The sequence below is a fragment of the Pezoporus wallicus genome, unplaced genomic scaffold (assembly GCF_028554395.1).
Source record: "Pezoporus wallicus isolate ANWC-B61680 ecotype Strahan unplaced genomic scaffold, APGP_CSIRO_Pwel_v1 contig_4684, whole genome shotgun sequence".
Taxonomy (NCBI): domain Eukaryota; kingdom Metazoa; phylum Chordata; class Aves; order Psittaciformes; family Psittacidae; genus Pezoporus; species Pezoporus wallicus.
This window is the reverse complement of record NW_026637499.1, coordinates 753106-778445: the sequence shown is the minus strand read 5'-3', so window position 1 is coordinate 778445 and position 25340 is coordinate 753106. Positions and strand designations below refer to the sequence as shown.

Genomic DNA, 25340 nt, shown 5'->3' with positions numbered 1-25340 from the left:
AGATCATACATTCCTCTGGCTGGTAGACCTTCAGAAAACAGAGAAATAGATCTTCAAGATGAAGGAAGGAATGCCATAATAAGGACAGATGTCATCATGAAATTTTAGTGTTGCATTCAGCAGGGACTTAAGTTTACCCATCATCATTATGATCATCATATTTTTCCAATCCTCTTTTCAGCTGGGCCCCTATCCTGTAACCTCCATCTTCCTATTGAGTTCAGGGGCTGAAAGGCACACCAGTATTTGGCTGTAATGAATTACTGCTCATTATAAATAGCAACTGCTGATCCTCCAGCTTTTCTGCTTGTTCATACTTGTAGGAGCCTTCAGACTAAGAACCGTTTGCCATCTCCTTCAACTACTCATCATCTGGAGTTCCTGACAAGTCACTCATCATATGCCCTTCTGACTGGACCAGTAACAAGGGCAACAGCATCAATAAAGCAGACTTTGAAACAAACAGTTGTTTCAGATGAAGTACACGATGTGCTAAGGACCCCTGAACATGCCACCACCACTCTCCAGCTACCTGCAAACTTGATGATGGCAATCTCTCAGTAATTTTGCAATCACTCCAAGAAGCCCAAGTGTTATCTGCACACAGTTTAACACGAATGGAACTCCTGATTCTAATAAAATACATGAAAATGTATTTAATTAAATAACAACTGGACACAGATGACAACCAGTCCCCTCCAACCATTATCAAGCAACAGAGAAGGTCCAGCCATAGAAAACAGCTTTAAAATACCCCAAAACTGAGAAGAGAACCATATTCCCTGTATGAGAAAATGAAGTTTTTCTCTCAGTCTCCCTTTTCTTTCTTTTCAAGGAGTATCTCTAGGTGCCACTTAGGTACTAGTGTAGTCAGAGTAGGAATGGCTCAGCTGAATATAGCAAAGGACAACATACTTGTGTCTCAGCGATGCTCAACTCTGCAAAACCCAAATCCATACTAGGGCTTCATGCTGGGATTCCTTTTAAGGTCATTTCAGTCCATCCCTTTGTCTTGAAAAAAGCCTACAGGTTAACACCACAAAGATGACCTGATCCATCATCGTCCACTACATTTTAAGGTTTCCTACAAAGTCTGTGGCAGAAGAGTTGGGAAAATTCCCAATTCTTAGAAACTTTTCCAGTTATTCTGACAACTTTCCAAACCCAACCTCAGTGTCTCTTGGCTTGGCCTGCCAGAGGGGAGAGCACAGATCTCACCAGCACGCCCGGCTGCTCACACCTCGCATATTTGGCTACCGACAGTGCAATGGGGAACATGGGCTGCTCCCCCGCCATGGGACTGACCTGTGACATCCTCAGCACAGCATCTCATTGTGGGCACTCACTTCCCACTGAGCTCTTTAAAAAAAATCAGTGCTTGCTACAAACGAATGCAAGAGCAGTGATTACCTTCCAACTGCAGCCCTGTGAGTGTAAAAAGCGCTACAGTAAGGGCAAAGGGAGGGCAAAGCCATTACCATGTTCACCATTGTGACTATCTTGCACATTATTTCTAGAGAACAGCCAGAGTGCAACCCTCTACGTACGAGCACAACCCACACTTGGGATTAAATTGTGAGCTGAGACTTTGAGACTTGCAGATGAGGCTCCCTCCTTATCACTCGCTGTGGTGTGAAGACTCAGCAGTTCTGTGCTGCACCTGGCCTGACCTCTTTCCCCCCCCTCCCCACTGATTTATTTAGCTTTCTGCTCTCTTCCTAGGCTCTGACTCTCATTTTGTATCACAGATACCAGCAGTTCCGGCTGATCATACTCAGTGGAATTGAGTCTACCTGGCCTGCTTTCTGTAAGGGCCAAGGATATGGTCCTGTCCCTTAACTTCAGCCAAGAGCTGTGAAGAAAATTCAGCTTGAGAACAGAAGGTCTGCCATTATTTTGTATTTCTTAATAAACAGGTTTCCACTATTATAGTTATTTACTCTCCTCTGCGGAGCGCCCAGTGCTGACTAGGCAAGGGCTAACCATTAAAGGCTGCCTCTCAGCTTAAAGAGAAGTTCCTTCTCTTTGATGGGAAGAAGGTAGGAGAAATGAATTTTTCTTTCAGCATTCCACACCTGGGGAAAGGATCTTGCTCACAGATAACAGTGCAAGCAAATATTTCCTTTGGGAGAAAAAGAGAAAGTGAAGATCAAGGTCAGAGGAGGCAGGAGTAAAGATATGTGACTGCCTTCAAAATAACCTTCCATAGAACATGTGGGGGTGTCACTTAACATGGAAAACATGAAAAAGCATAAAGGAGGGATAACAAGCTTGGGGCTTACAGAGAGATAAAGGGGCTGCAAAGTCTGGTTGCACAGATATGCTGAATTACAGCTGTACAGAATGTGACAAACAGGCAGACTGCATTATATATACATAGGAGCACAGCCCAACACCTCTGTCCCTGACTCCCCTGAAGCATCTTCCCTTCTTTCCTGCTTACAAAGTATAAGGACTATAGTTACTCTTTGCACAAGATGCTAATGAAAATTCATAGAATGGTTTGTGTTGTAAGGGACCTCAAAGCTCATCCAGTTCCAACCCCCCTGCCATTGGCAGGGGCACCTTCCTCTAGAGCACGTTGCTCCAAGCCCCTTCCAACCTGGTGTTGAACACTGACAGGGATGGGGCATTCTGCCTCTATCACAGAACCACAACTACACACAGAGATTCAACGAGTTTACTGAATCTCAAGGTATGGCCCAGCAGCAGCCTGGACATACACCATCAACCTATGAATCTGCATGATACCCCCAAACCCACAGGATCTGGATCCCTGTTGGCACATCTGTGTATTAGGATGCCAAAACTCAACTCCCATTTCAAACTTTCCAATGAATGCATAAGTACTGAACCAAAAACCAGTCACAAGCGCTTAAGAATCTGCATCTCCTTACCCTGTGACTAAATCAAGATTTCACTTTCCATGTGTCTTATTGAAGCTTACGGTCAGGATTTTCCCTGTTGTCCCTGGAAAGACACAGATGAGCTGAGGCCAGCTAGACTGGAGCTACCGATCACAGGTGGAGCCCAGAAAGACTCACTTCAATGCTATGTGTGATTTTTAGCTGGCGATGTAACTAGGTGAGACACAAGACAAGTACAGTACTGTTACCCCTTGTGATTTATCCAATGAAAACTGTCATTACTCCCTGGCTACTGCTTTAACTATTAGAGCACCCTTTCACTTCAGCTACCTGTAAGTGACCCACAAAATCATAATACAAGCCCAAGAAACAGAACTCAGAGCACAGGCTATATTTTGGGCTTTTTCTTTTCTCTCACATTTTGTTATGAACTCGAAATTGGACCTGTTTCTGTGGGAACTTGTGCTAAGGTATGCAAATATTTCAACCCAAACCAGTCCCATTTTCCAAGGAGAGTGGGCCAGGTTTCAGGCAAAGATGCTTTCACAGCAAAACCATGGGAAAATTCACCATTTTCCGTGTTTCCAAAATGCCAATATTCATCTCATGTTAAGTGCCAGCAATTGTTGGAACAAGGCTACAACCCAAGAAAGCACTTCAGCACATGCTGAACTTTCAGCACATGAGTAATCTCAGTGATGTCCTGGGTTTCTGTTTTTGTATTCTCTATTGTTAGCTACCTTGCATTTTTAAATCCATAGGGGCAATTTGCATCTTCTGAGCTGTATAATTGGGCCACGAAAGGGCTGGGAGCTCATGATTACTGAATTGTTAATTACTCATTTTTATTATATTTAAATATGCTTTAGAAGACCATAATGATGTATGCTTCCTTGGTATTAGCTCTACTAATTAGATCTTCTCTAAATTAGAGTGCAGTTTTCTTAGCAGGTTTCCTTTTATCTGGGGTTCATTTTTCAAGAGAGTTTCATGTTGTTCCCACAGATGAGTGAATCATTTCCAGGGAATCATGCTACACAGAGGATGTTTTTTCTTGCTGCTGTAGAATGCTGATGGGTAGATCATGGATCTCCTTGAAATCAGTAAATATTTGGAAGTTGGACTTTCCTCAACAATCATGCATTCCTTGACGCATAACTGCATCTGGGATGAAACTCCATTCCTACTGCAACAAACTAGTGTATTTGGCATGTTTACTAGGTTAGAATGACCTCACTCCAACACAATTTGTTTTAGTGACACATGAAAGCAGAAAATGAAAGTGGATTAAATACATTTATAGACTGGAACTGAAAGTGTATTTTGTTGCCCTCTTTCTTTAGCAGTGAATTGGTGCTCCAGCACTGAGAGCCATCCTCTCTCCTTCTCCATCAAAAATATTACTTTCAGAAGATTTCTACGGAAATGATTCTATGTTACTCCAGAGGTCCTCATTTAGGTTATCTTAAACATTTAACTTATCATAGCTTAGGTAGTTTGCAATATCCGTTCCAGTTAAGGAAAGCCTGAAATTTATGTCTCTGCCCAGAAATATCTCAAAAACTATCTGTGAAATCTCAGGCTTATTTCATCTGAGTATGATAATCCTGCTTCCACAGAGAACATCCTCTCTTGGTGACACTTGGTCTGTCTATCCAACCGTCAGTGCTGGACAGTAGAAGAATGAGCAGAAGAGGTTACTGTTTTTCCCTGAACAAGTCTATTCAGGTCTCTGGGAAGCAGTACTTACGTGTCAACAAATCTCCTGCTGAGGTTTGAGATGACAACTGGAGATCCAGACTGGAAAGGAGGGTCCCGAACCACTTTGTACTGGATGGGTCTGCAGTCCGCACACAGCGTGCTCTGAGGGACAGAGCTCAGCATGGCAGCATCAATTTCCAGGTGCTCATCCAGAGTGTAGATCTGGATCCCGTACACCTCCTCTCCCACTTGTCCCGCATCCAGCTTTATGGTCAATGGGATGTCACAGAAGACGTTCTGTGGCCCGAGAGAAATGTTCTTGCCACTGATGGTGAGCAACTTGATATCGTTCACCGCCCCGCTGGAGTCCCAGTCAGGGGAAACAAATGTCACCCACACTGTGAGGGACTCTGGAGTCAGGGGATAGCGGAATTCCAACTGAAGGTAGCAGCCCTGAGGCTCGGGACAGGCCGGGGGCACCGTGTGTTGGTTGACAGCTGAGTTGGGACTCCATGTTCTGACACTGGATTTACAAGGCTGCTCAACATCAGGGTGCCCTGGAAAGAAAGAAGCAAAGGCAGGGCTTTAAGAGCTATGGGTTTACCACTGGCATCAGTCTTCAAAGACAAACGTGGCAGAAGAGCAAATCTGTCAAGGAAACTATTTACTTGAGCAGAACAGGCATGGCTAGCATGGAGAGGAGGAATATAACTCCACTGTCTCCTGGCTGGGTGAGAGATGCAAACCCAGCTTAAGTGCCCAGCCGGACTGGACACTCCACAACACATTGTGCCAGTGCATCTGGTCCTGTATTTGCTATTTCTAGTGCTTTCTCCTGTGCCAAACAATATTTTCTGCTCCTTCTACTTGGTACTTTACCTGACAAATAGAGTCACTTTGCCTTCAGTTCACCTCGGTGCTCCTACTTATTCCCTTGCCTCTCACTCTAAAATACAACCTTGTTCTCTACAACAAAGACAAGAAAAGAGCTTTTGTTGATTCCAAGCAGCTGTTGCACCGTGCTGTTGAGGGACAACTCCTATGCCATTTACAGGCTCATCTATCTTGTTGTGTAAGACCCCTCTTTTTGGAGGGACACAGAGCACAGGACTGAGCTGTCTCTTTGCACTCGGTGCAATGAAATGGGCACTTTCTCACCATTGGCTATGTTCAACTGCATGGGAGGTATTACTAAAAACTAATGAAAGCCACAATGCTTGCTGGGTTCCCAAATACTATGGTAACATTACAATTTGGCACCGAGTCATGGACTGCAAGATCCAGAGAGGTCAGATGGGTGGAACAGTTGGTAACAGAATCCAGTGAGAGCTATGAATTCCCTCTTCCTTCCCAAATAATCACACAAAAAGGGAGCAAGCATGGGAGGGAGAAGGCAAAGTACAGAAAAGAAGAAAGGGAAAAGTAAAGATAAAGAAAGGTAATGAGAGGAGAGAAATGGAGAAGGCAGAGGGGAAAAAAAGAGAGCACAGCTGTTTGCAACTGAAGAAGAAAGCAAGATAAAGCACTGGGCAAACATGAACAAACAGGACATCACTACTAATTTGAAGAGGAAAGGGCAATGTGGGAAGGTTATTCTTAATTGTCTGTGATCCAGTGAAGTGTTAGAAATGTGCCTTTTTTGTCAAGGATAAATGGCGCAGGGAATTCTCCACTTCAGACCAAATGAACCCAGATGCAGAATAGATTTCCTGGTGTCTCAGGCAGTCACCCCAGTGATCCAACCAGTTGTCCTGCAGATGCACAGCTTTTAATGCTACTCCCTCACCCTCACATCCCATCACCCTCCTCTCCTCTGCACATGCCACAGAGCAGTGGGAATGCCACTAACCTCAGGATCTGGAGAGACCTCAGCAGCGATACGTTGTGAAGAAAGCCAGAGGTCCATTTCAATTCAGGCTTCCCCCCCTGGCACACACTGTGCATGATCAGAAGGTGTTTTTTATCCCTGCTATCTCAGAGGGCTTTGGAAAGATCCATGAATCTCATCACTGCCATCTTGCATCAGTGGCTCACAGCCCAGTATGGTTCTGAACCACCAGGGTTCCTGCTGTTTCACCTCTACCACTTCAATGCTTCTGTAAGACTTAAATAGTGAATGAACCTACATGTTCTGATAGATCAGGATGTGATCACTGGAGTTACATGAACTGGACTCAGCCTCCAGGGCGTTGAACAACCCAAAATGGGAGCTTGATTGTAGCCATCCATAGATGAAAAACCTCAATGAAGTTGAGATAGAAACCTTTTCTAAACTATCATCAAACACTTAGACCTGGGTAAGAAACATCCATTTAATTGTGGAAGAGGATGGAAACCCATTCCGTGAAATCCCAGATTCCTAGAGATTGATAAATACTATGAATATTACAAAAAATTTTGTTTGCAAAAAAAATAGGTTCTGAAAACCCTTTGGCTTATGAGGTCGCCAGTAAGATCGGTCCTAGAAGAGCATCTCATGCAACATCATGCCTTGCCTAACACAACATGTGAACTTGAGGTTTGTGAGGAGAAGCCAAACCCATCTCCTGGTTAGAGAGCTGGACTCTAATGTCCAACTGAGACAATTCCACTTGCAAATACAGAATGAATCACTCTCAAGTGAAACACTGGCTACTGGGAAAGGCAGGGCGCTAGAGCAGCCAAAGGGAGCAACATTTTGCATTACATTATCACACTTCTCTTAGTCAATAGTGAGCCAGGCAGTGGGAATTGACTGATATATGCATATATTGCACAGAAAGCAAAGGCACTTTGGGTTGGAGCCAGAACCACCTTTCTTATATAAAAATCCCCTTTGACTGCATTGTGGCAGGGTTGTAATGTTTGTTTGCCTAGATGGTGCTGCTGGTGAGAATCCAGGTAAGTCAGAGCTTTCCTGATCCATGTGAAGGTAAAGAGTAACCAGAGCTGCCTCATCTCCAGTGCCTTCCCACAGCCACTGCCAAGGAGCAAACAGCCCCTACATGAGGGGCATGACTAGCTGAGAAAGAGACATAAAACATCTCATCCCAGAGGGTTGGACACCACCACGCTCAGGCAGAAGCTGGACATTAGGAAGGGTGCATTCTGCAATGGGCATGGCTCACACGTAGGCCAGACCACAGCTGGTGTCAGCTACCTGGAGTAACTGAGCAGCACCACCACTATGAGGCCTCAGGAAAATGAAATCAAACCAACCAGGTTGAGAGCTGCTCCGGAGACATGTGAGAAGTGTGGATTTCTGGTAAGAAGTTGGAGTACTACGAAACATTTTCCATGAGTGTCGTCTCAAATTGTAAAATGAGTTCATTTTGGCCATGCTCATGCCTCTTTTGTATTCACTTTCCATGAACACTCAAGCAGCGGAGATTTACACACATGAACGCTTGCAGAAAGTGGATTTAAAGCTTGCGTGCTTGAGTACTCGCAGATAGACAATTAAAGAAGCCAGACAATGACCTAACTGTGCTATTTGTAACTCAGACCAAGTGCGAATAGGCAAAGATCCTGAACGTCAGGGAGTGTGCTAGTGATGACAGAAAATTAGAGAGCACCAAATACCATACACTTGGTACTTTTTCTACCCTGAAGTGGAGACAACTATTAACGTAGTAAGGGGATAGGGTTACCAAATTTTCTTTCCAGAGCAATGGCACCACGACAATTGTAGGCGACAGATAAGGATCAGGCTGCACCTTTCAGAATTAAGAACATGCAGGCACACACTGTAAGAAGAGGAAATTAAATGCAAAATGCAGCTGAGTAATAAATCTTTGAGCAGCTCAGTTTCTCTAGGAATGATGCTGCTGGCAAGACGTGTGCGATGTGGAAGGTTTCAAATCAGAGCTCATCGGAGAGATTTTGACAGAACTGCATATCTCAATGGAATATGAAGTGCTCTCAAAAGCAAAACACACTGACAAATTTGGGTTATCTGGCCAAAATTTTATTTTGAGAAAACAGGAAGAAAGTTCTAACAATATTGGAATATTGTGTTTTGACATTTTGGGAAGAAATTGTTTCACTTTTGCCCTTTGAAACACTTTTCAGTTGGATATTAAAAGTTGCTTTTGCCCTAGATTATATACTAAAAAGGGATATTTTAAAATGTCATAATTTAACCAAAGTTCCTGAAAGAGGAATTTTATGAGCTAAACAAAACATTTTGGCCAGCCTCAAACACTTTTTGTTTTTAATTTTCCTTCATGAAGACTTTCAAAAGTTTCAGGTTTTGTTCCAAACGAAACCAGGTTTCAAAGTCTTGTAATCCTTGGCTAAGTGGAAATTCCACCTTCCACCCTGCACTACTACTGTGAGTGATCCAAATTTAGCTAATCCTGTTTACTTCTTAATCCAGTCACACTTGTAGCCACAGGACTGCTTCCTAGGATGGAGCTCTTGAACGATATCCACCCAAGGGGCAGGTGTGCTCTGTGCCATACCTGGTACCCCTGCCCCTCAGGTGTCATAGACTCATAAAACAGTTTGCGTTGGAAGTGACTTTAAAGCTCATCCAGCTCCAACCCCTGCCACGGGCAGGGACACCTTCCACTAGAGCAGCTTGCTCCAAGCCCGTGTCCAACCTGGCCTTGAACACTGCCAGGGATGGGGCAGCCACAGCTTCTCTGGGCACCCTGTGCCAGCGCCTCAGCACCCTCACAGGGAAGAGCTTCTGCCTTATATCCTATCTAAATCTACATTCATTCAGTTTACAGCCATTCCCCCTTGTCCTGTCCCGACATGCCCTTGTTAAAAGTCCCTTTTCAAACGCTGGAGTGAACTGAAACCTCTGTTGGGTTCCCACCCTTGGAGATGGGTGCACAAGGAAGAGGGCGCTTGCCCACACATCTTATCCCATCAGGTGGCAGGGATGCAGCTTGCTGCACATGCTGTCCTTAGGACCCTTAGGGATGGCTCTTGAGTGCCATCACTACATATATCACCATATTAGCCTTCAAATAATTGTCCTTATAGAATAACTCCCAACTACTCCAGCTGCAGAACAGAAAAGCCCTTAATGTAAGGAGGTTTTTATATAATGAGTTTTCAAAATCCAGGGATTGGCCTTTGAGCTCAGTGAGCCCACCTGTGTGTTTACAGCGAAGTGTGCTGCTCCCAACGGAATAGCTTGTGATGGACAGACTGAAATAACACTATGTTCTTTTCAAACCATAATCTGTGATTACTGAGCTCTACCTGGTATTGAGTATGCTCAACCGCATCCACCTGCTTACGTAATGGAAGAAGACTGCATGATGGACATCTAATGGCATTGTACAACCAGCCCTACAGACCATTCTCCCTGCACCACATTAAGAATGACTTGCAAAACACCCTGACCTAGACAGGGCTTGATATAGTCCCCTGTGTTGATGCTGTAGAGTACTTGCCCAAAGGGCAAGCTCCATTCAGCCTGTCTGCTGGTGCAGCCGCTGCTATTGAACGCAAATGAAAGCAGCAGAAATCAGACCCAGTGCAATGCATTTCTTGCAATTCTTCACTTTCGGAGTTGGAGTAGGAGTAAGCGGCTCCCCTGAGGGATTCAGCTGGCAGCTGTGAATGGTCAGCACCTCTTGGCACTGTGCTGCTTTATGAAATTCAGGTTCAGCTCCTGGAATTCATTTAATTCATGGGCAGGGGCAGGACATGGGAGCCAAAACACAGGTATTTCAGCCAGCAGCATTACCTCAGGGCACAGCGCAGTCATCTGTCCTCTGGTTCTGCATAAACTGTCACTCTCTCACGGATTTCCCCACTATCTTTGGGGGTCTCCTTTCATTCTGTCTCATCTTCTCCTCCACCACGTCTTTATCCCACGCCCTGTGACTCACCTTCTGCTTCCCGAGGGCTCCAGTGTCCCGAGGGATCGCAGGGCATCGGAGAGGAGGCGCTGAAGGCGTACTGCACCAGGACTCTTCCTTCCGCACACAGATCACATGCTGATCCCACTTCTCTAGGAGGCCAGGAAAACAGGAAAACACACCAACTTAGTAACAGCTGAATGAGCTGCTTATTCATCTCTATTAAAAGCAATAAAACTTAGAATTCAGTTCCACTTAACCCTCTTTTCTCAAGGCACTGACAAGAGTGTTTTCTGACACTGACCTTCTGTAGGTTTGGGCTAACAGCCTGTGTAGATGGCATCTGTGAGCCCTCCAATCCAACACAAAACAACAGCAACCTGTGAAAACATGCTCAGCTAGATTTCTTTTTTCTCCCCTGCACTACAACTGGATCAAACTGTGACAAAAGAAAATACATATTGCTTAGTGGTTAGAGCAGGGAAACTGGCCTCAGGAGATTTCAGATCTATTTCTGTTCCTGCCATGGATTTATTGCCGGAACTTGTAGCATCTTCAGGTTTGTATCTTCCCTGTGAGGGTGCTGAGGCGCTGGCACAGGGTGCCCAGAGAAGCTGTGGCTGCCCCATCCCTGGCAGTGTTCAAGGCCAGGTTGGACACAGGGGCTTGGAGCAAGCTGCTCTAGTGGAAGGTGTCCCTGCCTGTGGCAGGGGTTGGAACTGGGTGAGCTTTAAGGTCCCTTCCAACCCAAACCAGTCTGGGATTCTGTGACTGTGAAGGCCGTGGGCTTACTGGTGATGAGAGGAGAGAGCAAAGTCCCAGGCTCTGAGAACACCAGGTAGAATTGCTTTGTGAAGCACAGCTATGTATGCAAGGACCTGCTTTTGGAGGTGCATCACAGCCCAGATCATTGCAAGCCTGGAAAAGGGGTGGGTTATGAACATGCAGAAAAGAACATGTCCTTAATCCTGGCAGCTTTGGCACCACTGCATGGATCCTTCTGAACTGGAACATCTTGCGGCTCCACACCATCCGACGGCATGACATGGCATTGAGAAAGGTACTTCACTGCCCAACACCAGCATTACTTCACCTACACAATACATCTAATACCAGCTACTGTCAATCAAGTACTATCAGCAGAAGCGGTTGAACAGGAAAGCCCGGTTAAACACTGAATCACAAATATTTCCATTAATGCATTCCCAAGATCAGGGTTTAAGCTGATGTAGACTGGAGTAACTCCAATATCTTCCATAACATTAAGCTGATTTCTATCAGCTGAGGATGCATCTCACACAGCTCAGCCCTACATTCCTCAGGGTCACAACATGTGGAACTGTGTACAACCTAGAAACTGTGGTTATTCATCCCAGTAAGTTGCTCGTGATTCAGAATTCATTGTTCTGATTTAAGGCAACTGCCCACTCAAAATGAAAGGAATTAATAATGTTAATGGTTAGATGCACCTAGGAAAGGCCTGAAGTTTTAGGCAAACACCGTGTGTAACACCCAGTGCACTCTTTAAGCTACCCAGGTAAGTATGGACTGAGTCAATTATTATAATTAACATCAATTATTATAATCAGCTCCACGAATGTTACCCGTCCCCCATCGCGCGGGTTATTTCAGCACTGCTCTGCGAAGGGCACTGTGTTCCTAAGGCAGAAGCTATTTTGGATCCTCAGTGAGGACACCGGGACTGTAAATTTACTCTCACAGCCCTCCCAGACTGTTGGTGGTAGGGATGACACACGCTCAGCTGCTCCTCAGCTTAGCATCTCCTGTTTGTTGGCAGGGATCTATTTGAAAGTCAACTTTCTGTTGGCTTAATTAGGTGGAAGCAGGGATTGTCAGCGGGGGGTCTGGGAATGACATCGCTGGTAAAACTCGTATCCATTTCAACATGGCCCAGAGCCACCCCTACGAAGGGACCGTGGATGATTGAACTCGTAGACGGTACAGAAAGGGATGCACCTGCTGAAAACATCTGAAGAGTGAAATGTGGCAATGGGGTGGAATACAGAAGAGGGAGGCAGAGCTGCCCTCCTCTTCCTTGCATGATCTGTAACACTGGTAAAGAATAAATTTGGGCACGTTGTGAATAACTTCCCTCTCTGTCTCACTTCACCCACCTGCACTATTGGTATGACACTGCCTCTCTACTTCATTTCTCAGCTACCTATTTAACAGCGGTTGAAAGGTCTAACTCAGCTTGCCTAAATGTTACATATAAATATGCGTATAAAAATCAAGAATCCAGAATAAAAGGTACAGGGAAATCAAAATGTACAATTCTTACGGTGCAGTTGCTTTTCAGATACATCCACCAACAGTCAGGATAGAAGTCCCTGCAATAATAATCTTCCAGTTCCGTACTCCTGCATTAGCACTTGGGCCTGGATGAGGACAGGGCTTTGAAAGCCAAGTTTCCACAATTAGGACTGCTTTTTACTCAAATTAGCAGCTATACAATTTCATCACAGGCTGCCATGGTGGAAAAAACTGTAGGCTTATGGACAAACATTTCCTTTTACCAGCAAGGACTTGGAGGTAAGAAGAATCACAAGGAGCATCATGTGGGAAAGGCTATGAGCAAACTTTCTCTTTTTACTTTTCCAATCTGGGAGCCAAACGCAACCCTGATGTAACTCCACTGGCTGAAAGGAGTTACACAGGGGATGACTCTTGGGTTAAAGCTTTTGGTCTTGAGACTTTTGCACACAAATCCTACAAAGAGCCATGAATGTCAAAACTAATTATGGAATCACATTTACAGGCTTGTGAAAATCTAAGCCAGATCCTTACACCTTATGCAGCCCCTGACATCAAGACAAAATGAGCGTGAATTGGTTCAAAACACTATTAATTAGGAACGATAGCATATCTGACACCTTAGACACCGATGCACATGACTCCCCGAAGTGCAGGGTAATGGAAAATCTGGACTTTTCTGTTTTCTAATAAGCCAAGTACTGGGGAGATTCCAGCTTACAAAGTTCAGAGCGCAGGAGGAATTCATTCCTCCAGCATGATATTCCAGGGAAGTGGATTCCAAATCTAAAGCTTACTACTGAAAACCAGACAATTCTCTGCAGGGCCAGCACCGTTCAACGCGCAACTCAAACCCAGCTAAAATCTGTCATTCCTTTCAAGGAAAAGTGTCTGTTTTCAGATCAAATTGTACCTGCTTGCTTGAAATTCAGAATTGGTGCTCTGCCCTCCTGTAAGGCACTGAAACTTTCCAGCAAGGTTTAAACAAGTGAATATCAAGCCCAGCCATCTAGATCTGGGACGCCATACTGACCAAAATATTTGCTTGCTAAGAACAAGATAGCATCAGATTCATGGAAATTAATGCAGTCACCTCAATGAAAACTTGGAAGAGCAGATGCATTCAAAGTTTTCTGTCCAAGCAGAATTTGCTGCTGAGCCCTATTACAATAACTGTTTACATCCTGCCTATGCATATCAAACAGGAGGCACATGAATGGATGCTTAGCGACAGCAGATGAACGCATCTAATAGATGCAGCCAGGAAATGAAGAGAGTTTTCTTCTTCTCACTTGTTTTCACTTGTTTTGTTGGCTCTATTATTATTTGATTATCACACATTATTGTATGTGCATGCAAGGGTTTTCATGGAGGAGGATGGAGAATGGTAAGTATTCCAATCCTCTGTGTAGTAGCTACAAGAGGAAATGCTGGTTCTTGATATGTCTGAGTATTAGAGATGTTTAGAAGACCAACCAGTTGCTGCAGTTCAGGGTCAAACACATGTTGGCAAATTTATGTGCAGGTAAATGACTCTCTAGTGTAATATAGAAGCCCTCAACTGAACACACTAAACAGGTAAGGAGAGGCTGTCAGGGAGAAGAATCTACTGTGCACAACTCCTAGGGCTACTCTTGCCAAGGTGTGGGGATAGCTAACCCCCAAACTGACATGAACTAAGAGTTAGTATTGCTCTCTGTCCCCAGATCCACATAATTAATCATATAATTCCTAGAACTGAGGTCCCTAAGAGAAATAACACTACGTAATACTGTGGCACCAGTGACAAAGCTGCATCTAAACAGAGAAGCAGCACATGGTTTTTACTTCCATGCTTCATCTCCATTGAACTGCAGACCTGTCAGGACCTCAGCCATGGTTACAGCCAGCCCAGCACTACATTTTTAAACACAAGGCTGAATTTTCCCTTCCTGACTTTCATTAAGCAGAGGTCACTGCCTATGCACAGCTCTAGAGAATAAAAGGGACATAAAAGGAACTTGAGTTACTCTGAGTGCGCCTACAGTAGCATGGTAATTTGGATCAGGAGCAAGCTTTTGAAGTGAAACTCTTCATCTTCCCCACTTAGAGCACTCGGAGCAGTCCTGGAGCATGGAAGCTGGACCCAGTTTTGCCTGAAACCAGAGCTGAGACGCGCTCCAGGACCACACTTGATGTGCTCCAGGACCACACCTGGTGTGCTCCAACTGTTGATGCCATGGGCCAGGCTAGATCTAGGCTAAAACCATCCCCCAGAACCCCAACAGTGTTGACGTCACGTCTTCATTAACAACTGCTTTGCACTACTTATATTGGGCCACAATACTTGCTAATGTAGCCAGAGCCATTCAGCCTTTTAAGGCCCTTTTACACTGTCAAAACAGCATGGAAAGGGCCTCTGTGCATTAGAAACCAGGCCCAAGGCACTCAGCAGTTGAGTATCAGTCTTCTGTTTTTTACATGAATAGTCCCATTGAAGTGAATGAGTTTATTCATTCAAGTGAGGCAAGTAAAATTTGGGCCATGGTGTGCACTTTGTGTAAAAATATCTGCAAAGATTTACAGTATTCCCACACACAGATAAGATTATACTTGGCCAATTTTACCTCCTACTTGTCTTGCACAGTGACCCAATTCTACAAACTGATAGAGGCACGTATCTCTAACTGAGCAGTGCTGGACACGGTGGGACTGGAAGTACAGCACATGAGCTCTTCTGTATTAGCCACTATAATACTAACATCGTCCTTGTTTTGCTTAATATAACAGAAACTTGGATGTGTTTTAGACAGAATCGTTTATATATTTTGGTGACATTTTTAAATGGTCACAGCATTTCCATATCTGTTAGCACTGGAAATCTCAGTGTAACAAGAACTGGACTCAAAGTATTTGAGGCTGTCTCTTTAAATCTGTTCAGTAATACTGAGCACACAGATTTGAAAACCCAAAGGACCTTTTTTTCTCTCGAAAATCACTATTTATTTAACATATGATAACTCTGTTATGAAATTTTAGATTTTGCAGGCTATCCACTGGATGTTATTTAAGAAGCAACTAACTAGGGGTTATTAAGAACATATTGATTGAGTTATAAGAAATATGTAATAAAGACATATTCGGTTACATAACAATTAACTCTGCATCAATGTGTCTTAAGAGGCAGATGGTATTTATTTAACACACAATAAGCATCTTCTGAAATCTAAATTAAATTGGAGAAACTTAATTTACCTAGAAATGGTTATGGGCTAAACAATTCTGAATTAATTTTCAGAGCTTCACATAAGGCCTTTTTCACACGTAGGGAATAAAGGGCTCCAGTTGCAAAACTGCAATTAAAGCAAACACTGCTCAGAGCACAAGACCTCTCTCTATCAACTCCTAATAGATTTGATTGCCTTTCCCTGTGTGAACCTGCAGTAAAGGTGGAAAACCCCATCTGAGCAGAAAAAAACAGCTATCTGCCTGCTCAGGTAAAGCATAAGCTGGCCACTGAACTGGTCACAGTGTCCTAAGCAGTGGAAGGCGTTTCATCCCTGATGGAGGCAGTGGCTTTCAAGGTGCTCCCACTGAAGGGAGCAGCAGCGCTGAGACAGCTCTTTGGGTGCTAATATGCTTGTAAATTCGGCCTCCTGTGATAGGAACTGCTACAGTGCTGAAGGACACTCAGAGTTTGCTCTCTTATAACAAAGCAAACAGCAGAGGAGGAACTCAAACAGGGCAGGTGAGTTAATGGTAACACAAGAAGGTCAGTCATTTAGGAAGTTCTTTCCTAGCATTCCCATGGCTCCTGTGGCTCATGCAAGCACTGCCTAAGAGTATTTAGATCTATCCAGTTGCTCAGGTCATCCTAGGGTAGACTTGCTCAGTGTGGTGCAGCTCTTGTCCAGAGCCCTACATTCATTTCATTCTTCATTATCGGTAGCACATAGCTGCGTGCCTATCGGACATGAACACATACACACTTACTCTGACCTACAGGCTCGACTTGGGCTGCAGGAAGATGACACTCACATGATACTCAAGGTTGCAGGTTTTTGACTGTGCCTTGCTCAATTCCCATCTCAGACCTGCAACTCAGGGAACGGGGCAGCATTTGTCCCCCTCCCCAGATGGCCACCTCCTTACCCTGTGAGACACCACTGCCTGTGAGCGAGAGCTGTCACAGGAGTAGAAACACGATTCACTTTGTCCTTGGAAAGGAAATGTGCAAGAGGAGGGGTGCGGGAGACGTGCAGGCAGAGCTGAAGCCCACAGGTATTTGTGAGCAGCAATAACAGCGGGAATCACAGGGCCTGAATCCTTGATTGAAAATTCCTCCCACAACATAAGGAGGAAGAAAAGATTTGCCCTTTACATGGCAAATCAATGGCCCTCAACCGAGTGCTACAGGCTGAGAAAGGAAGAGCAGAAAACAGATCAATAACCTCCTCGGTATGAACCAATTTAGGATGAAGCCTTAATCCAGACTGAGCACAGCACATGATAAAGCTGCGCTCCCGGGCAGGGGTCCTGGGTTGTTTCCCTCCTTCTCCCCTTCCCATTCAATTCAGTGCAACAGTACGGAGCAGCGCGTGATCACCTTTCAAAGAAGTGGCCATCAATGGGTGGGAACCACTCCAGGGTGACAGAGGTGGAGCTCCGAGCCACAATCTGTGGGGCAATTGCAATAGGAGCTGGTTTCTTCGCAGGCTGCCAGCTCTGATAGACGAGGTCCAAGTAGCAATGCATCCTGGCCACTTGGTTGGGCGTGAAGGAGTTGGTGCAGTCATCATCTGAAATGAAAACAGAAGCCACATCACCCACAGGGGAGATAAGGGGTGAGAATTACAACCTGGTGAATTGCAGCTTCTTGCAAGGGCTGGGATGGGTTCTCCCAGCACTCAGGAGTTAATGGCCTGCGAACAAATTAGCGCAGACATCACTTGGGGAGGCAGGTGAAAGGAAACAAGAGTTAAAAAGGAAAACATAAATCAATACACGTGCCCTCCCTCAGGTCCGGGATATGTAGGAAGCACCTAGAGATCATCCCTAGATGAGACAGAGACATGGAGATGAAGAGACAGAAAAAGCCTCAGTGCAGCACCTTCTGGTCAGAACTGGGGATACCAGTGGACCTCTGGGCTTAAAAGTTTCACTTCTAAAATACCTCAGAGAGAGGATAAAAGGGTGAAGGATGGGTGATGTCAGGATAAAGCACTGACTGAGACTCATGCAAATGAGTGCAATAGACTTTAACACCTTTCTTAGATTAAAAGAACACAGAATTTTAAAATACATCACTTTAATAAAGTTCCTCATTTTTTTAATGAACAAATAAAACTGTTCCGAAAGATCAATTTTTTTAAAAATCATGATTAAAAACGTAAATTTGGAGGTAGGAAAATAACGTTACTTCTATTCAACATCTCCCCCATTACCATTATGATTCAAGCCCTTTCTGAGCTTTCCATAACCCTTTTTTTTTTTTTTTGATATTTCCAATTTCTTTCTCAGTCAAAATGAAGAAATGATTTTGCTGGATAATTTCCCACAAATTCCCATTTCTCATTTCAACTGTTTTTCCCCAGACATGATTTGGCAACAAGAGCACATCTAGTGCCCTCTGCACACCACGCAACTTTACAACTACAATGCCCCGGAGAAGCAGCAAATTACTATTTCTCTATTGTGCAGATCACAGAAGGAATAAATAGGTTGTGCAAAGTCACCCGGAGACGCTGTGCTGAAGAACTTGATGCTTGCACTTGAACCATTTCTCTGGTTCTCTTCCCATCTGATGAAAAGCTCTTGAAAACACGGAGTGTTTCTTCCCATGTGCCTGCAGAGTTCCTAGCCCTGTGACGCTCGGTCCCAGATGGGACCTCTGCACGCTGCTGTGACACAAACAACAATGACAGTTTGGCACAGGTCAAGGAATACACTTTTCTGGGAAGATGCAGGTCACTGGAGGCTGCTCAGAGTTGTTTGCCTGAGTGTAAGTTGGCAGCTCAATATTGTAATAGCGTTACTAGATGCTCTGATTTCTTCAAGTCCGTGCCCTGTGCAACTCAAGAGGCACAAAACCCCATGAATTTGTTCTAAAGAGAAGTGTGAATTTGCTGGCTAATTTAAAACCTTGCCACATCTTCCCAGAGATGCAAGCAAAAGGAGACAGCTTCGGCTGGGATCCTGCTCAAACTACAGCCTCAGATGCAGCCCTACCACAGGAAGGACATGTCTGTTCGCATGTTCTCCTGCATCCCTCCTAATTCCACTGAGCAGTGAACCTCCTCTCATCAAACATACCCAGTAGATAGACAGCCACCACCAGCTTGAAAATATCTACAAATCCCTGTGGGTACGCAAAAGGCTGCTTTAATCTGACATCCCTGGATATCCTCAATAATTATCGATGGTCTACCCCTGAGCATGCTGTAAAAGCCATAAATATTCTTCACGGAAGCACAGAAGGAGACAAAAGCCCTTAACAGCCATCATAAAGGAACAATAAAGTATATATAGGACAAAGCAGTGAGACAATGGCATGGGAGAAAGATGACCTGCATTCCCAATCTGCTTCCCCATCAGCAAAGGCTGTGTCCTGGGGGAGGGAAGGGAGGAGAGGAGAGGGAGGAAGGTATTTCAATGAATCCCTCCATGACAAGAAGGGTTCAAGATCCTCAGATAAAGTAATAATTAGAGAAATTCAGGAGTCTTTGCTGGGATGATTGCTCCAACAGAATTCAGAGGCAGAATTCCTGCTGACTTCACGGAGGATCATCTAAAAGATTTATCTTTTATTTGGGAACACCACGGCTATTTGGACTTGTAAAAATAATTTACAAGCCCAATTTCTTACATTCTTGATCTTCTGGACATCAAAACTTGTTATTTAGGGAAAGAAAAGTTACCCTTTAAATCAGTGCTTTGCTACACAGCTGGGGATAACTGGACAGATGCACATCAGACAAACACAATATGATCAAGCTGCATACAAGCAGCAAAACAGAAAGGCAAGGCGATGCTTAGAGCTACATGACCTCAACTAAATGTTTCAAAGGTATTTCTACAGCAATTTGATATCCTGGTATATTTTTATTCCACTGGCAACAACAGAAAACAACCCGATTCATGCATGAGCTCTAGAGATACCTATCATGTCGCTTCACTTAATTTTTCAAGACAAAAAAAAAGGCAGGTTTCTGCTCGGAACACCAGCACATATGGAGTTCCCAAGAGCAGATCCATATCTCTGTGGTCTGTCTCTGTCTCAGCTCTCGAGAGAGAATTGAGAAGGCAAGATCTCTTTGGAAGAAGAGACCTCAGGGTTTTGCAACAAGCACTCTCCACCCCTCAGCACACACCCCAGCAGATCTGGTGGATGGGGATTGTCATCTCAGGAGTTCTTTGTGCCATGTTACAGGAGGCTGCATCAAGCTCTAAGGCTCTGCCCCACAGTAAAGTGCACAGCATGCTGGGGAGCTGTCTCAGGGTGCGTATGCTTGTCCCTGAAAACACCCTCTAAACAAATAGGAAAATAAAGAGAAAACTAAGCATTGCTTTTAGCTAGGGCCACGGAGAGCATAAAAGCATTGCTGTTATAAATCATTTCAATCTGTGCCCCAGATGACATTAAACACTTCGCTTCTCTACACTTTTACTACAGAGTAAGCACTCCTATGACCTTTTGAGTGGGCAATCTGTGTTTTTGCCTAGTGTATAAAGGTGCCCTTCAGTGGCTATAAGGATATTGGTCACCTTTAAAATGCTGTCAGCTCAGTGTCACAGACCTTCAGCATGGCTTGACCCCGTGACCCAAAATAAGGGGAAATACAAGCTAAGGTATCCCTGGTTCTTTCTGGGAAATAACAGAGGATCATTCAACTCCCCTTGAACTTGCAGGGGTGCAGTAAGGCCCCCAGGCCACCCTTGTCCAACGTGAAGCATCACAGGAGCTCATGGATTCTTTGTATTACTCTCTGTTGGTAGGAGTGCCATGAACCAGCACCCCTGAAAAGCACAGCTGTGCCTATGGAAGTTATAACCTCAAAATCAGGTTTTTGCTTGAGTAGCTTATTCCTCTTGGAGGGGTGGCTCCACACAGTTGAAATGGAGCCTTTTTAGCTGCACTCCCAGCACAAACCAGCACAGCGTATTGGTGGTCTTTGACCAGAAGAGCATTCCTGACTAGGTACTATCCCAGTATATCCCACTCTAATGATGAAACTTGCATGAGCAATTCTAGCTGAACCACAGTGACTCCAAATCAAACAATAAACATGGTGTTTGAGCAGACACCTGGAGGCATGAGCAGTGTCTCATTAGATGTCTATCACAGATTTATCCTACAGCCTTGGTGGCATCGATACTCATCTGACACTTGGTATCGCCTTGGGAGAAGGTAAATCTCTGAATTTGGGGTTTCCAAAGAAGACCTCATAGATGAGGCATCCAGATCCCAGGGAAACAAGGTGTCAAATTTGCTGTAAAGCCTTTAGAAGCTGTTTTCTTAATGCTTATCTCATTTCTCCCCTCCCCAAAGCCTTCTGCCCGGGCTTCACATGAAACTGTGTAAAGTTGGGGAAAGGTGGGAAAGAAAAGAATAGGAGAACTGGAAGAGAGTCCTGAGGCCATCAAATCTGATCCTTTATCAAGCCTGCTCCTAGACCAAAGGACACAGGAGTCAGCATGGAGCCCCACATGAAAGGGACTGCAGAAATCAGAGGTAATACTTGTATTCTTTGCTCATGCCCAACCAGCAGCAAGCTGAGGAAACCCAAGTACCTGCGTAGCTCATGAAGTTACTGAAGGGAGTGTTTAGGAAGCTGTGAAAACCACACGTGTCATTGCCAGGGCCAGGATCCCCACACTGCTTGTGCTTGGGAGCGGGGTTGGTGTCACTGCAGAGGTCCCCAGTCTCAAAGGAGGGCTCTGTTTCCATGCACGGATCGCTGCAGGAGAGGATTTCTGAGATTCCCCGGAAGACGTGATAGAGCCCCAGGCTGTGCCCAATTTCATGGATCATTGTGTGTGTGTGGCCAGGGATTCCATAGAAGGAAGGATTCAGCACAATGCCACCTGTAAAGGGAAAAGAGAACAGCTTCTACATTTGCCTTGTCTTACACAGAACAGCAAAGGAAGACAATCCCAAGGGCAGATCCTCTGGCAGTTCATCGGATCCTTTATAGCATGGGCTGCTTTTTGCACTGTCAGGCACATTGCCTGCTCAGAGAAACTGCACAACAAGGTTTAATCTCACCCTTAGACTGGGGCTCTAAGGAGAAAGAGCGATGGGACAAACCCAGTGTCCTAAACCAAAACCACAGTGGCAATTGGTCTTTTGACTGAATATCCTTAGTTTGGTTTGTGTTAATTTAAAGAGAAATCCTACATGCAATTGCTATGCAATTGCAAATAGTTTAATGTGCTTAAAGAGAATAATTCTGCCCAGATAAGTGTAAGCAATGTATTGATACCAACAGTCAAAGCATACCTGAAACACTCTCTGCATATTATTCCACAGGGTAAAGGTATAATAGAAGCCTATTAACTTCTGAAACACTCTAAAAACTGCAGTGAGTTGTACCAATGTTTGCAAACTAGGAGCTGGACAAAGAAAACAGCATACACCAAGGCTGGAACAGTTTTTGCAGGGTGTGCTCTAATCAGATAGACAGCTTTGAAGTAACTGTCACAAACACACTCTGCTCATACACCCAGACAAGGCTGGTTTGATCTGAACTGCACAGTCCACTAATGAATATGCATCAGTCTAATGTGTCAAAAACGATGGAATCCTGGAATGTGCTAATTCTAAAAGAACTCTGTGGTTGTTAAATGTGCGCAAAGAAAATCAAGGGTGCTTGTTTTTGTTGTATGAATTATGGGATGTGTAGATAAGCAAATGGTAAATTAGTGAGGCTCGACAGTACATTGAATTAATCATAATTATATTTTTAGCTCAGTTAGATGTACCTTCGGATTTATGACACGCTTCAGATTTTCTTTATTTAGCTTGTTGAGCTCACCTTTTCCAAGCCCTTTATTTAAAACTGTTTGTGTATACTGCCTTCCATGAGAACAGGACACTGTTCTGTAGAAGTGGGAGAATAAATCTTGGATATGGTACAGTACTAATTTAGTGACAATGAGGAGAGGAAAGGTTCTGGCAGGAGGAACTCTATCAGTGACTGCAGTGAAGGGAAGATGAGATCACCGAGTCCTGACTCTTCCTTCTCATCTGCCTGGACACTTGGTTGTAATAATCATGGAATTAGAGGAAAATAAGACTCAGAAGATCTTAATAAGTCACCTAAACTCCACTCTCAAACAACACAGGGCAAGTTAGGTCTATACCATCCCTCACAGATACTGCCCTAACATCTCTTTACAACCCCTGATGACATGACTGCCCCACCAGTCCATTTCAGCACTCAGTATCCTCGCGGCTGCAAGGATTTAACTCACATCTAATCTGAATTGATTTGTTGGCAATTTAAGTTCATGACTTCAAGTCCTGCCTCACACAGGTACAAAGAACAAAAGATTCTCCTCCCCTTTCATCAGATTTTATGAGATTGTCATCAAGCCCACTTCAGACTCTTTTCCTTCAGTCTAAATAACTAATGCATTCAACCTTTCTTTAGTCCTTCCTGACTGTGGTTCTCCACTGGTTTTCCTTCCCAGTTGTCTCACATTTTCCTCCAAGTGTCCAAACACAATACACCTGAAATCTTATCAGTGCTGAGGACAGAGGCAAGACCCCTTCCGATGTCCTGCAGGGACCTATGCATAGGAACATAAGAAAGACTGTGTATGGGCATGTGTGACTACATGGACACAGTGCAAAGAAGTCATGTGGACATGTGTAAATACATATATAGTCTTTTAAAAAATGAGCTGAAAGTTTAAATACAGATTAAAAAGAGTGAACAAAATCAATCACACTGCAACAACTATGCTGCATGCAGCATCTGCACATCCCTTCCACAGCACTGAAATGCTCCTTTTCGTCCATCCAAATTATATACAGCCTACCAGTACGTAACCACTTCAATCCCCCTTTATACAATCCATGCTCTGATTCCTCCAGTGCTTGGTCTCTACCCAGATATTTCAACCCAGAGAGTCAGAGAGTGTATTTTGTGAGGGTCTCTTTCCCAATGATAATTCCAGAGTTTGTTTTCCAATAGCAGGAGTATTGGTGGAATTCCTCAGCAGGATGTGCCTCTGAAAGCACAGGCTGGGTAAATGGTTCTGGCTCTGGACAGCCCCGAGGCAGCTGGAGACAGAGATTTGCTTTTTGCCTTTGTTGGAAAGTTACATTTTTCACAGCTGTCAAGAATCTAAATCAAGTGCAGTTTTACAGAAAAGATAAACTCCCTCACCCAGCCAATCTCTATCCCAGCCTTTAGATCTGCACCACAGGACATATTTCATATTTTTTTATTAAGGACATATTGGATTTATAGAAGAGAGTAAAAAAAGATTCAAGCTGAATTCTTACAGAGCAAGCACAGGTCTGGGAGGGCCATTTGGACAGGAAATTATGACCATTATTTATTTATTCTACTTTTTCCCCACTTCAAATCAACTTTAAACTGTTGGTTAATGTCTTTTTCTCCCATGAAATCTTGTCTTGGTCAATGGATTCTGGCAACACACTCTAGGATCTGAGTTGAAACTGTTTTGCTGAGGCATGATGGTGACAATTAGCTTAATGAAGTGACAGAAGAACTCACCAGGGCTTTGGGCAGGCCCCAGCCCTCTTGCAGAAGGCTCTTCTTGGCGCTCTGGAGCTCTCTCCTTGTTCTCTTCTCCCTCCCATGGCAACACCAAGGGAAGCTGTGAAACTACTCATTATGGCAGGATCAGCTACGCTGCAGCCTTAGCTCACTCCAGCAGTGGCATTAGGGCTAATGTTTCCCACCAGCAAACCCATCCTTGTTGCACAATCAGAAGCAAACAGTTACTAGTGCAGGAGAAGGGAGTTGTGGTACTACAAAGTGATAGAAATCACATCAGTGTGGGTTCCAGCTGAGGCTGGGGTTAATATCTATCTCTGGTTTTGCCAGATGTTGCTGTGGGGGATGCTCACTGGCAGGCATTTATTCACAGCATCTTCTGTTCTTGGTGCTCCAAGCAGCAGCCCATGGAGAAGGGGCTGGAGGCAAGTCAGAGTGGAAGTGGCTTCACTTCCAGCCTAGCTCAGCAGGAGACTGGATGTGTGTCAGTGCCAGTCCTTGGGAAGTTTGCTCGCAGTTCTGCCAGAGCAGCAGCAAAGTTGCATGTCACAATAAAGCATTCACTAACTGAGGTAGGGCAACGGCTTGATCCAACCATGGGGCTTCTCTCAGCTATGGTGACTATAAAGAGATGTTAACATCTAGGATTTGGCGTAATACATTTTTGAGCATGGAAAAGCCTCCCTGACTGATGGCTCGAGTTGTAGCTCAGCTCTCACAATATGCTTTAGAATAATAAACATCATATTTTACTCTCCTCGTCTAGCTTTACATTTGCCACAGCTTTTCTGTTTTGCTCAAGATGGGGCTGGGTAATATAAAAACTGGCTGAAACAGCCTTTCATAAAGCCTGAACTTGGCAGAAACTGGACTTCACTTCCAGCTTTGGAAGGTCTGGACAAGCTAGAAAATAGCTGGGAAATCTGTGACAATCCCTGCTCTTATAAGATGACCAGATGAGGTTTGCA

At 44.4% G+C, this 25340-nt stretch overlaps 1 protein-coding gene across 2 annotated transcripts in view; it reads right to left on the bottom strand.

Annotated features, from left to right (window-relative positions):
• Nucleotides 1-25340, bottom strand: part of PAPPA (pappalysin 1) — a 365133-nt gene that overhangs the window by 101640 nt on the left and 238153 nt on the right. For both annotated transcript variants that reach the window (XM_057405883.1, XM_057405882.1), the window contains exons 4-7: nt 21413-21706; nt 17229-17421; nt 10400-10521; nt 4618-5125 (exon numbers count right to left, since the gene is read on the bottom strand). In XM_057405883.1, coding sequence (XP_057261866.1) covers nt 4618-5125; nt 10400-10521; nt 17229-17421; nt 21413-21706 — 1117 coding nt within the window. The remainder of the gene's footprint in view (nt 1-4617; nt 5126-10399; nt 10522-17228; nt 17422-21412; nt 21707-25340) is intronic.